This window comes from Orcinus orca, chromosome 15 (assembly GCF_937001465.1).
Source record: "Orcinus orca chromosome 15, mOrcOrc1.1, whole genome shotgun sequence".
Classification (NCBI taxonomy): Eukaryota; Metazoa; Chordata; class Mammalia; order Artiodactyla; family Delphinidae; genus Orcinus; species Orcinus orca.
The window spans coordinates 63,087,907-63,102,128 of NC_064573.1; the positions used below are offsets into that span (position 1 = coordinate 63,087,907).

Here is a 14,222-nt window from a genome sequence, read left to right on the forward strand (position 1 = left end):
CTGACAAGGGGCTTCACTGCAGTCCGGGAGCTGAGGCCTGTGGTTTGTCTCGGGACAGGTCCCTGGGGCCTGTTTCAAAGCTCATCTCCCTGTATATCATGCCAGGAACCTGCTGGAGCCGTGAAGTGATAGCGACTGGGAACCACTGGGAACGGGCCAGGGGTGCTACAGGGGGAGCCATGGGAGTAGCTGAGTCAGGGTTCCCAAGAACATGGGAGGAGGGGGTGCCGGAGGAAGGCTGGAGGTGGCCCTTTGCCTCCTGAAAGGGCAAGTGGCACTTGGAACCCGTCGGGAAGGTGGGAGTTGCTGATGTAATCACAGCTGGTTCTAGAACGGCTTCCCAGGCCCTGCTGTCATGGGTGTTCTGGGGCTACTCCTCTGTGGCTCCTCACAGCGTGACCGTGAAGCCACTTGGTCCCTTTGGTTCATGTGTCCCGCTGGGCCCGGCCACACAGGGCTCCCTCCAGGGCACATGCCCCACCTTCCCTGATCGTGGCAGCCCAGGGCCTTCCCTATTGTCACTGGGGGTTCAGGCCCCTTATTCTCAGCCTCTGATCTCGGGACTCAGGTGAGCCCTCTGCAGGGGGCCTGCCTTGCAGGGTGACCCGCAGATCTGCATCTGACTTCTCTGCGTTGTCAGCACTTATTAGCAGGGACCGGCAGCCCTCATGCCCAGGCGCCATGCCTTCTAGCCCTGCGCAGCGCTGCCCAGCACCCACTGGGCCCCACCCTGAGCTCTTTCTGGGGAAGCATGTGCGAACCATGTTGGGGAGGCCGGGTAGCCTAGGACTAGGCCTGCGGATCACTAGGAGCCTGGGCCGTGGCGGCTGGGGAGAGGGGGCCCAACCCGCTCCTGCACTTCTGGGCTGAGTTTTGATTTCCCAAGTGATGGGCTTCTGCTGTATGCCATCTTCCTCCCTTTCTCTTTTTTAATAAATTTATGTATTTGTTTTTGGCTGCGTTGGGTCTTTGTGGCTGTGCGCAGGCTTTTTCTAGTTGCGGCAAGCGGGGGCTACTCTTCATTGTGGTGTGCGGGCTTCTCATTGCGGTGGCTTCTCTTGTTGCGGAGCACGGGCTCTAGGCGCTTGGGCTTCAGTAGTTGTGGCACTTGGGTTCTAGAGCACAGGCTCAGTAGTTGTAGTGCAAAGGCTTAGTCCGCGGCATGTGGGATCTTCCCGGACCAGGGCTCGAACCCATGTCCCCTGAATTGGCAGATGGATTCTTTTTTTTTTTTTTTTTTTTTTTTGCGGTACGCGGGCCTCTCACTGTTATGGCCTCTCCCATTGCGGAGCACAGGCTCCGGACGCACAGGCTCAGCGGCCATGGCTCACGGGCCCAGCCACTCCACGGCATGTGGGATCTTCCCGGACCGGGGCACGAACCCATGTCCCCTGCATCGGCAGGCAGACTCTCAACCACTGCGCCACCAGGGAAGCCCGGCAGGTGGATTCTTAACCACTGGTGCCACCAGGGAAGTCCCCTTCTATTTCTTTCTTTCTTTTTTTTTTTTTTTTGGCCTCACCATATGGCATGTGAGATCTTAGTTCCCTGACCAGAGATTGAACCCGGGCCCGGGCAGTGAAAGCACAGAGTCCTAACTATTGGTGTGCCATGTAAGTCCCTTCCTCTATTTCTTTGTGGGTAAATGGTGAGAGGAAATCAGTTCCAGACAATTTAGGCCATGTACTAAATTTCATACAGAAACCTGAGACAGCTCACTTTACATAATTTAAAATGAGGCCGAGACTTGCTGACAAAGAAGAAATTGAATCTAGAGAAAGAATCTGTACTGCAGAGACATGACATTTCTACGGGGCACGAGTCCTCCAGGCCCCAGACATCACGTGGTTAAAGCAGTAGCTTTGGGCTTCTCTGGTGGTGCAGTGGTTGAGAATCCGCCTGCCAATGCGAAGGACATGGGTTTGGGCCCTGGTCCGGGAAGATCCCACATGCCGCAGAGCAACTAAGCCCGTGAGCCACAACTACTGAGCCCGCACTCCAGAGCCTGTGAGCCGCAACTACTGAGCCCATGCTCCTAGAGCCCATGCTTCACAAGAGAAGCCACCGCAGTGAGAAGCCTGTGCACACAACAAAGGGTAGTCCCCACTTGCCGCAGCTAGAGGAAAAGCCAGTGCATAGCAACGGAGACCCAATGCAGCCAAAGATTAAAATAAATAAATAAATAATTTTTTTTAAAAAAAGCAGTAGCTGTCACCGTGTGGCTGGGGTTTCTAGGACTCCAAGAGGTCGGATGATTTTCATGACAGCACCAAGGGGTCGTCTGCCTTTCTCTCTCCCTCTCTCACAGGTGCAGAGTGCTATTTCTGGAGGCTACCTGATGTGATGGCCAGTGGGATATGTGCTTGGGATTCTCTCTCTTTTCATTCATTCATTCTTTCATTCATTCATTCTCTTTCTCCTTTCTTTTTTTTTTTTTTTGCGGTACGCGGGCCTCTCACTGTTGCAGCCTCTCCGGTTGCGGAGCACAGGCTCCAGACGCGCAGGCTCAGCGGCCATGGCTCACGGGCCCAGCCGCTCTGTGGCATGTGGGATCTTCCCCGACCGGGGCACGAACCCGCATCCCCTGCATCGGCAGGCGGACTCTCAACCACTGCGCCACCAGGGAAGCCCTCTCCTTTCTTTTAAAGGGTTTTTTAAAAATTGTGGTAAAATTCACATGACATCAGGTCTACCACTTTAACCATCTTAAGTGTACAGGTCAGTGTGAGTACATTGGCAGTAGTGTGCAGCCATCACTGCCATTCATCTCCAGAACTTTTTCATCTTCCCAAACTGAAACTCTGTCCCCATCAGACAAAAGCTCCCATCCCCAACCCCCGGCCCCTGGCAACCTCTTCCACTTTATGTCTCTGTGGATTTGACTGCTCCAGGGACTTTGTGTACGTGGAGTCGTACAGTACTTGTCCTCCTGTGTCTGGCTTGTTTCACTGAGTATAATGTCCTCAAGGTTCATCCACATTTTAGCATGTGTCAGAATTTGCTTCCTTTTTATGACCCTGTAATATTCCATTGTATGGACAGGCCACAGCTTGTTTATCCATCATCTGTTGCTGGACACCTGGGTTGTTCCTCCTCTTGGCTCTGGTGAGTCATGCTGCTGTGAGCATCAGAGGACAGGTGTCTGTGAGTCCTGGCATTCAGTTCTCTTGGACACATACCTAGGAGTGGGATTGCTAGCTCCTATAGTAACTCTGTGTTTAAGCTTTTTTTTTTTTTTCCTTATATTGGAGTATAGGTGGTTTACAATGTAGTGTTAGTTTCAGGTGTACAGCAAAGTGATTCAGTTATACATATATCCATTCTTTTTTCAGATTCTTTTCACATATAGGTTATTACAGAGTATTGAGTAGAGTTCCTTGTGCTATACAGGAGGTCCTGGTAGTGTGTATATGTTAATCCAGCCTCTTAATTTATCCCTTCCCTTGACCTTTCCCCTTTGGTAACCATAAGTTTGTTTTCTAAGTCTGTGAGTCTGTTTCTGTTTTCTAAATAAGTTCATTTGTATCATTTTTAGATTCCACATGTAAGTGGTATCGTATGGTATTTGTTTTTATTTGTCTGACTTACTTCACTTAGTGTGATAATCTCTAGATCCATCCATGTTGCTGCAAAGGGCATTATTTCATTCTTTTTTATGGCTGAGTAATATTCCATTGTATATCTGTATCACATCTTTATCCATTCATCTGTTGATGGACATTTAGGTTGCTTCCATGTCCTGGCTATTGTAAATAGTGCTGCAGTGAACATTGGGGTGTATGTATCATTTCAAAGTATGGTTTCCTCCAGATATATGCCCAGGATTGGGATTGCCGGATCATATGGTAGCTCTATATTTAGTTTTTGAGGAACCTCCGTACTGTTCTCCATAGTGACTGCACCAGTTTACCTCCCACCAATAGTGTGGGAGGGGTCCTTTTTCTCTACACCCTCTCCAGCGTTTATTATGTGTTTAACCTTTTGAGTAAATGCTTGGGAAGCTTGTGTTTACACAGTTTCTCAGCTTTAATTTCAATACAGTAAATATTGATAGATGTATCCCATATAAACAAAAGATGTTTGGTGTTCTCAGAATTTTTAAGAGTATAAAAAGGTTTTGAAATGAAAAGATTTGAGAACTAGTGTGAAAGAAGTTCGTGTTTTGGTGTTGTGGCCTTGCATGTACATGGTGAGGGCATGGATTATTTCAAAAAGCATCAACAATCCATTGGCTAGAGTAGCCAGCCAGGAGATAGTCATCACAAGAGGGGGCTGGGACAGGACCTTGGTGAACCCAGTAGTGAAAAGACGGGGAGACGATTTTTGAGCAGCTTTGTATGTGGCAGAAATTGTGCTGGATGCTTTGCAAGGGGACCCGAGAGGATACTGAGGAAGAAAGGAAAGGGAATGTTGATTTACAGCTGGAGTAACACCAGTGAGACCCTCGGGAATCCCCATCGGACACAGTAAGCAGCTGACTGTGTGTTGGTCCCCGCCCAGCATTCAAGGCAGGCTGTGCCACGTCCTGACTCTCCCTGCTCCATTGACCACACTAGCACAATCACCTGGAGGGTTGCCCAGCACAAAGTGGTGCTTGGCAAATATTTTTTGAATGAGCAATTCACATGTGTTAACCAGTGATTCACAGGTTGGATTGCTTTCTGAACAGCCCCTACACTGTGCAGGTGAGTCAGGAAGGGAAAGAACCTTCCCGGGGATATCAGAACTGATGACACTTCGTTAGCGACTTAAAGAACAGAGTAGTTCAGTTCGGCAGACATTCCGTGGACACGTCCGTGTGTTAGGTGCTGGGTATGGGTAGATTTATTTCGACACTTAACTCTAGAACAGCGTTTGGCAAACTGCAGCCTGCAGCTGGCTGCTCGTTTTGGTCTTCTTTTGTCTTACACGTTGCTGCATCTCAGTGGTTCACTCCTTTTTACTGCTGAGTAGTATTCCATGGTATGGCTCCACTGCAGTTTGTTTATCCATTCAGTTGTTCAGGGCATTTGGGTTGTTTCCAGCTTTTGGCTATTGCAAATAATATTACTCTGAATATGTCTCTGTATGGTCATATACTTCTCTTGGATAAATCCCTAGGAGTGGAATGACTGTGTCATATTGTACGTATATATTCAGCCTTTTAGAAACTGTCAAACTGTCTTCCACAGCAGTTGTACCATTTTTACATTCCCACTAGCACTGTAGGAGAGTTCTAGTTAACTCACATATTGTCAGCTCTTGGTATCGTCATTTTTCATTTTAGCCATTCTAATATGTAATGGTATCTCATTAGGACTTTAATTTGCATTTCCTTAATGAGTAATGATGTTGAGCATCTTTTTATGTGTTTTTGCCATCTGTATCTTCTTTGGTTAATTGTGCATTCTTTTTTTTTTTTTATTTTTGGCCATGCCTCAAGGCTTGTGGGATCTTAGGTCTCCAACTAGGGATTGAACCTGGGGCCCTGGCAGCCTGGCAGTGAGAGCACCAAGTCCTAACTACTGGACCGCCAGGGAATTCCCTAGTTAATTGTCCATTAAAATCTTTTGCCCATTTTAAGAATTGGGTGGGTTGTTTTCTTTTTATTGAAATATGAGAGTTCTTTATATATTCTGGATACAAATCCTTTATCAGATGTGTGATTTACAGTTCTTCTCTCCCAGTATGCGACTTTTCTTTTTATTCTCTTAACAATGTCTTTTGAAAAGGAAAGTTCTCTTTTTTTTTTTCTGTACGCGGGCCTCTCGCAGTTGTGGCCTCTCCGTTGCGGAGCACAGCCTCCAGACGCGCAGGCTCAGCGGCCATGGCTCACGAGCCTAGCCACTCCACGGCATGTGGTATCTTCCTGGACCGGGGCACGAACCCGTGTCCCCTGCATCGGCAGGCGGACTCTCAGCCACTGCGCAACCAGAGAAGCCATGTTCAGATTTCTTAAAGTGGCAGCTGAGGTCATTGATTTGAGACCTTTCTTCTTTTCTGATATAGGAATTTAAGCATTTAAAAAAACTTATTTGTTTGTTTGTTTACAGCCGTGTTGGGTCTTTGTTGCTGCACGCAGGCTTTCTCTAGTTGCCGCGAGCAGGGGCTACTCTTCGTTGCGGTGCATGGGCTTCTCATTGCAGGGGCTTCTCGTTGTGGAGCATGGGCTCTAGGCGCTCGGGCTTCAGTAGTTGTGGTGCACGGGCTTAGTTGCTTCTCGGCTTGTGGGATGTTCCCAGACCAGGGCTCGAACCCGCGTCCCCTGCATTGGCAGGTGGATTCTTAACCATTGTGCCACCAGGGAAATCCCCTGATATAGAAATTTAATGCAATACATTTGCCTCTGTGAACTGCTTTAGTTGCATTTCACAAATTTTCATTAAATTAAAATGCTTTCTAATCTCCCTTTTCATTTCCTCTTTGACTCATAGGCTATTTAGAAGAATGTCAGTTGTTTTCTATATAGTCAGGGGATTTCCCAGACATCTTTCTGCTGTTGATTTTTAATTTAATTCCATTGTGATCAAACAACACACTTAAATTTGAACCTTTATGAATGTATTGAGATTTGTTTTATGGCTCATATATTTATCTATTATGGTGAATGTTTTGTACGCATGTGAAAAGAATGTGTATTCTGCTGTAGTTGGGCAGAGATTTCTGTGAATGTCGGTTGGGTCCAGCTGGTTGATAGTGTTGTTCAGGTTGTCTGTATCCTTGCAGATTTTCTGTCTGCTTGTTCTATCAGTTATTGAGAGAAGGGATTGAAGTTGATTGTGAATTTGTCTATTAGCAGTTACAGCAGTTTTTCCTTCATTTGAAGCTCTGCTATAGATGCAGAGACATTTAAGGTTATTATGTCCTTTATCACTATTAAATACCTTCTTCATTTATCGTAATATTATTTACCCTGAAGTCTCCTTTGTGTGGTATTAATACAGCCACCCCTGGGACTTCCCTGGTGGTGCAGTGGTTAAGAATCTGCCTGCCAATGCAGGGGACACGGGTTTGAGCCCTGGTCTGGGAAGATCCTACATGCCGCGGAGCAGCTAAGCCCGTGCACCACAACTACTGAGCCTGCGCTCTAGAGCCCGCAAGCCACGACTACTGAGCCCGCATGCCACAACTACGGAAGCCCATGCGCCTAGAGCCCATGCCCCGCAACAAGAGAAGCCACCGCAATGAGAAGCATGCCCACCACAACGAAGAGTAGTCCCCGCTCACCGCAACTAGAGAAGGCCCCCACGCAGCAACAAAGACCCAACACAGCCAAAAAATAAATCAAAAAAAAAAATATATATATATACAGCCACCTCTGCTTTCTTTTTTTTTTTTTTTTTGTGGTACGCGGGCCTCTTACTGCTGTGGCCTCTCCCATTGCGGAGCGCAGGCTCAGCAGCCACGGCTCACGGGCCCAGCCGCTCCACGGCATGTGGGATCCTCCCGGACCGGGGCACGAACCCGTGTCCCCTGCATCAGCAGGTGGACTCCCAACCATTGCACCACCAGGGAAGCCCTCTCTTTTCATCCATGTGAGCATGCCATATCTTTTTCCATTGTTTCATATTCACCTATTTGTGTCCTTATATAAAGTGGGTTTCTTTTAGACACATGTAGTTTCATCGTGCTTTTCTTACCTATGTAACAAATTCTGCCTTTTAATTAGGGTGTTTCGATCACCCCATATATTTATTGATCAGGCAAATTTAATTACAGTCTGCCATTTTGTCATTTGTTTTCTATTTGTGGCAACCGTTGTTTCCTTTTCCCTTTGTTTATTCTTCCTTTGGGTTGAGTATGTTTTGTCCCTTTTGTCTTCCTCGTTGGCTTATTTGCTGTAGCTCTTGTGTTAGTTTAGTGATATTCAGCTTTAACTTATCACATTCATGAGACAGACCACTTTACCTGTAGTGTTAGAGCCTTTAAACGGTATGCATCAGTTTCTCCTTTCCCGGCTTTTGTGCTGCTGTTGTCACAATTTTACTTCCACTCAGGTTATAAGCCCCACAATGGAGTATGTGTGCATTTGCTTTAAGTGCCTCCAGGTTGGCAGTCTTCTGTTTTTTCCTCTCAGAACTGAGAAGTGTTGTTCCACCATCTTCCAGCTTGTGTTGTTTCTAGTGAGAAATCTGCTGTCATCTTTACTTTGTTTTTCTGTGCATCATGTCTTTTTTATCTGCTTTTAAGACTTTTCTCTTTATTGCTGGTTTTAGGCAATTTGATTATGATGTGCCCTGGAGTATTTTTCTCTCTATTTCTTGTGTCTGTGGTTCATCGAGCTACTTGGATCTGTGGGTTTATAGTTTTCATCAAATTGGGGAATTTTTCTGCCATTGTTTCTTCAAATATTTTTTCTGTTTCCCCTCCGTGTACATGTGTACGGGTGGCTTGAAGTGGTCCCAGAGCCACAATTCATTTTTTTCTAGCCTTCTTTTCTTTCTGTTTAGAGTTTCTGTTGTTTGTGCGGTGTGTTTGTATCTCTCACAGTAGGTTTCTTTCTTTGTGTCTTCCATATCTCTACTTAACATGTTTAATCTTTCCTCTAACTTCTTCAACATTTACAATACAGTTATAATAATTCTTAATGTTTTTATCTTTTCTGTCATTTCTGCCATTTCTGGATTGATTTTTTTCCCTCCTCATTTTGGTCATAATTTCCTGTTTGCATGTCTGGTAATTTTTTTATTGGATGGCAGACTATGAATTTTTTTTTTTTTTTTTTGCGGTATACGGGCCTCTCACTGTTGTGGCCTCTCCCGTTGCGGAGCACAGGCTCCGGACGCGCAGGCTTAGCGGCCATGGCTCACGGGCCTAGCCGCTCCGCGGCATGTGAGATCTTCCTGGACCGGGGCACGAACCCGTGTCCCCTGCATCGGCAGGTGGACTCTCAACCACTGTGCCACCAGGGAAGCCCAGACTATGAATTTTGACTTTCTGAGTTCTGCATATTTCTGCATATTCCTATAAATATTCTTGAGCTTTGTTTTAGGGTGTGACTTGGAAACAGTTTGGTCATTTCAGCTCTTCATTTTAATCTTGGTTAGTCAGGACTAGGGCAGCATTCAGCCTAGAGTTAATTTTTCCCCACTAACCAGGCAAGACTCTTCTGCATCTTGACCCAGTGCCCCATGAATTAGAAGTTGTTTCCAGTGTGGATCCTGAGAACAGGTGCTTTTGTGGCTCTGATGAGCTTCAGTTATTGTTATTGTTCCCTCTTACCCCAAGGATGGTCTCTCCCCGGCCGTGCCTGCTGATAGCACACCTGAGAGCCAGGGCAGGCGGGTGGCAGGAGCTGGCTGACCCCAGCCTTAGTCAGGCCCTTCGGTATTGAGTTACTCACTGTTTTGTCTGTCCCCTATTAGAGTTGCTTCCAGAAACCACTTCCTTAAAGCACAGGTTTTGTAATGTCACTTACTGGCTAAATCACCTTTGCTCCATACAGCATGCGACCTGAAGTTCAAAATACCTTCCTCCCCCCGTTCCCCGTGGTCTCCGTTCGTGGCAGGCTCCCCTGTTCCTCCCTTCCTGCGCCATCCTATGCACCTTGTGAAGCCTCGGGAGCCCCGTGCCCCCACGTCATCCAGGCAGTGGCCTGAGGCCCTGGGTGGGGGCGGCCTCTCCCCCTGCATTCACCTAGCATGCTGGCACCTCTGTCTGGCCAGTGTCTGTGTCGGCCCTGCCGCGTGTGCTCAGAGGTGCAGGTGGCACCGCATCCTCAACGGCCTCTTGCCTTTGGTCCCACAGAGCTGCGGTGCAACCCAGGCCAGTTTGCCTGTCGCAGCGGCGCCATCCAGTGCATCCCCCTCCCCTGGCAGTGTGACGGCTTGGTGACCTGTGAGGATGAGAGTGATGAAGCCAACTGTCCAGGTGAGTGTCAGGCCGGGGGACGCGTGTGGTGGCCGCCCTCCCCTCCTCCCTCTCTCTTTCTGTGTCTCTTTAAAAAATGCATGCCCAGTGCCGCAGGTCCCAGTGCGGCCGGTTGCAGGGCCAGGGCCATGGGGGGCATGAGGGGGCCCAAGAGGCCACATTTGGGGGCACCGCGGCCCACAGCGAGCCCCTGTGTGGCAGCCCTGGTGACCGGCCGTGGCCCTCTTGCCATCCTGCCCACTTGGGCCCTGGAGACAGGGGTGGATGCCACACGAAATCTGAGTTGCAGCTCCTTTGCTCAGTTCTGCCCCCGTCCCCTCGATTAGGGTTGCCCCCAAGAGCAGCGTGTTCATGGCAGCCCTGGCTCTCAGCTTGGTCCAGGGTGTGTGCATGTGCCTGTGACACACACACATCACACACTCATCCGCTGAAGACCTGGGTGTCGGCTCGAGGTGTTGGACAGTATCTGCCTGTGAAGGTGACTGTTGAGAGGCGACCCCTCCCGGTCATCCTGGATCCTGTTCTGGCTTGGCTATCTCTTGCATGTCTCTGGTTGAGGCGTCTGTCTTTTTGGTGACATTGGGGATAGTGGCGGCCAGGCTGGGAGCCTCCAGGGCAGGCCCATGTCTGGGAGCCCACCCAGTCATTGAATATCTTTGTGGGTGCGGGGTGCAGGCAGGGTCTCAGCTGTGACCTCCCTGATGTGGTGAAGTTTAAGTAAATCCATGGAAAGTCCTAGCCGTGCTAGGTCTGGCTGCTTTTGAACTTGGACTGCAGGACTTCTTGAGTGACCACAAGAGTTTATTTCATTGTCCTGCTAAAAGCCTGCTAAAATTATAACAAAAGAGTACAAAATATGTAAAACCACAGGGACCAAGAAAATGGGAAAAGATGACACAGTAGATCAGTAATTTCAGCAGTATTTTGGGGAGGTAGAAAGCAGATGGTGTGCCTGATGCAGTCTGGGCCTTCAGGACAGTCCCTGCCTTTCAGGGGCTGGAGCTGTCTTACCCAGACCCCCTGCCAGAGGCTTCTGGTGTTGTTTAGCCCCTGAGATGCATTCCTGTGACATTTGGAAGGTGGAAGGTAAGGGACCCCTTCTTCCCCTGGCCACAGTGTGGGTGTGTGGGCTCAGACAGTGGGAGCGTGGCAGGGCTGCAGAGTGGTGGTTGTCCCAGCAGCATTTTCTGCTCAGCGGTGGGTGGCAGACTGGCCTGCTCGCTCTCAGCTGCAGCACAGAGGGGGCATTGACGGTTAGAGGTGGCCCATTTTCTTTGTACACCCCTCAGCCTTGTCAGTTGTTTGAAAGCACCAATTCCCTCTGTGTTGGAAATACCTATGTGGTCCCTGCTCTCCTGAGTGAACCATGTCTGATACAAACGGGAATGTAAAAGTTTTACTGGAGAAGAATTCACAGCTTTATTAAGAGACATTAAAGAAGACTTGAATAAGAAGAGACAGGGTGTTCTTAGCAAGGAAGTCTCAGTGTGGTAAAGCTGCCTGTTCTTCTTATATTGATCTGTGGATTCAGTGTTCTGGGAAATATGACAAGTCAATTCTAAAACCCGTGGAAGGATAAAGTCCTGATATCATTTGTCCACTTTGAAGAAGAGAAAGAAGCACACACCAGCCTTGCCAGTGCTGAGGCTTCCTTCACAGTTGGCTCAGGGATTGGCTGGTGAGACAGAAGAGCTGCCAGAAATGGACCAGAGAAACCTGATTTGAGACAGAAGTGGATTACCCGTCACTAGACAAAGGATGGAGTCCGAAAGGAATGCCATCAGATCCCTGATGAACAGTGTTGGTTTCAGGTTAATTGAAGAAAAACTCCTGGAAGACCGTAGAGGAGAATACCTTTATGACCTTGGTAGGAAGTTTTTTTTAAGTCACAAGAAAATGTTAACTCTTAAATAGAAACGACCAGTCTTACCAGATTAAAATTAAGGTCTCCCCTTTATCAAAAAGCCCCAATAAAGAATGTGAACAGACAAGTACAGAGTGGGAAGCCTATAAAGGATTATAATCCAGCGTGTGTAGAGGACTCCTGCGGATGGACAAAAGACGGTCAGGCATGTCAACGAATAAGAAAAACGAACAAGAATGGTGGCTCAACACATAAAGAGATGTCCTACCTCATTAGTATTCAGAGGCGACAGTGAGCTCCCACTTTGCAGATACTTAGATTGGCGAAACTGAGGACGTCTGACAAACCCGGGTGTTGGAGGTCTTTGGGCTGCTGGTGAGAGGGGTGCACTGACACACCCACTTTGGAAAACAGGCATTAACCTGCAAAGCTGAACATCCTCATATTCTGTGATCCAGCATTGCCATTTGGCGGAAGCTCTGGAGAAATTTTTGCAGTGCTGTTCATACTAATGTACAGCTTGGAAACAACCCAAATGTGTGTTCACATAGCGGAGTATTTGACCCAGCGACAGCAGGTGCCTGTTAGGTTCCTGTAGCAACATGGAAACTTTTTTTTTTTTTTTTGCAGTATGTGGGCCTCTCACTGTTGTGGCCTCTCCCGTTGCGGGGCACAGACTCCGGACGCGCAGGCTCAACGGCCATGGCTCACGGGCCCAGCCGCTCCGCGGCATGTGGGATCTTCCCGGACCAGGGCACGAACCTGTGTCCCCTGCATTGGCAGGCGGACTCTCAACCACTGCGCCACCAGGGAAGCCCAACACGGAAACCCTTAAAGCAGGATGTAGGTGACAGGGCAAGTTGCCCCAAAGTACACACAGTACAGTAAAGACAAGCATAACTGAGCACCATCTCATTTTCAGATACATCTGTGTGTGGTAAACCAAGAGGAAGAAAGGCTGAACAGCCCAGATACACAAAACCCGGGCTTCCGGTTCCTCGCTGGTGGGAAGACAGAGGTGTCAGCCTGGGAGAAGCAGACGTCGGGGTGCAGCCCTGTAGCAGATGACCTACTTAGTGGGGGCTGGGGGTTCATGACGTACTTTATTACTAGGCTTTACATCTTACATAAGTGCTGCATGTACTCTTTGGAATGTTTCAGATATTAGACAGCCTTGTTTGTTTTTTAAGAGAAGCCAATGGAAGGAAAGTGAAAACTGATGTGGCAGAGAAAATGCAGCCGCGGGCCTGCTTGGGGGAGAGAACACCAGGAAATGAGCCAATTTGCCCAGCAGGCCCTAAATGCCCAGGCTGGTGGGCATCTGGCTGGGGGTGGCTGGGCTTCCTCACTTCCTCACTTTCTCCACGGAGCTAGATGACTCTTCCATGGCAGACATGAAGCTTATTTTCCAGACTTTGGCCGTCCAGTATGGTAGCCACGAGTCACGTGTGGCTTCTGAGTGCCTGAAATGTGGCCGTTTCCAACTAAGATGCACCACAACTGTAAAGTATACACTGAATATCAAAGAGTTAGTACAAAAAAGTAAAACACCTCATTAATACTTTTTAATATTTATTACATGTTGAAATTATAGTACTTTGAATATATTGGGTTAAATACAATTATTAAAATTAATTTCATCTCTTTTGAAATGTGGCTTGCATTATATTTCTGTTAGATAGCACTTGGACTTACAGTCTGCAGAATAGGAGGTACCAGGCCCAGCAGAGGGGAGCCATGGAGGTGATAAACAGAGGAATTAAGAGAAATTCTCTATGGGGACAGATGAGACCCTTGACCATATCTTCTGCCCTGCTCCCCAAATGGTCTGTTTCCTCAGGCAGGGGGTTGCCGGAGTCTTTTCTGGAGAAATTGGTGCATCATGGATGAGGTAGAAGCGGTATCAACAAGCTGGAGGGTTCTCACCTTGAACTCACCTGAACCCTACCAGCACCTGGCCCACGAGTACCTACAGAGCCTCTGGCAAGCTGGACCGCCTTCCTCTTAAACATGAAAGACACCCAGTGCTCTCTAGACTCTGGAAGAAAACAGCCACGGGATGCTCCCTGGACTCTGGATAGAGCATCCTAGACCAAAAGGACCAGCACAGAGTGGCTGAGGTAGCTAACTCTGCTGTGTGTAAAATAGCAGTTAGATGTGGGGGCTCAGAACCAAGCTGCCTGGGCTGGTTCCCCGCCTCCGCCTCCTCCGGCTGTAGTCCTGTGGGCAAGATGCTTTTTGAACTTCATTGTCCTCACCTGTGAGACGGGGGATAATAGTGCCTACCTTAGGGTTGCTAGAGGATTGATGTACACAAGGTGTGCTTAGAGCAGAACACAGCACTCAGCAATCACTCACTATATGTTAGCTCTTATTTTATTAATTCAGGGAGTAAAAGAAAACTTTAGCAATATATTCTTCTTGTTTTTTTTGTGGCTGCGCTGCATGGCATAGCAGTATATTCTGATGTCAGCAAAATGGCTGTCTCAGAAACTTCAGACGCCCATTC

The 14,222-nt window shown here is 48.1% G+C and overlaps 1 protein-coding gene across 11 annotated transcripts in view; it reads left to right on the forward strand.

Moving 5' to 3' along the window:
* The window catches only part of DGCR2 (DiGeorge syndrome critical region gene 2), a 69,439-nt gene that overhangs the window by 22,804 nt on the left and 32,413 nt on the right, over positions 1 to 14,222 (forward strand). For 4 of the 11 annotated variants that reach the window (XM_033439574.2, XM_033439577.2, XM_033439575.2 and 1 more), the window contains exons 2-3: positions 9,727 to 9,849; positions 10,843 to 10,935. The exons of 3 other annotated variants lie outside the window; for them this stretch is intronic. In XM_033439574.2, coding sequence (XP_033295465.1) covers positions 9,727 to 9,849; positions 10,843 to 10,935 — 216 coding nt within the window. The remainder of the gene's footprint in view (positions 1 to 9,726; positions 9,850 to 10,842; positions 10,936 to 14,222) is intronic. 4 more of the 11 variants (XM_033439579.2, XM_049698506.1, XM_033439580.2 and 1 more) reach the window with 1 other exon arrangement.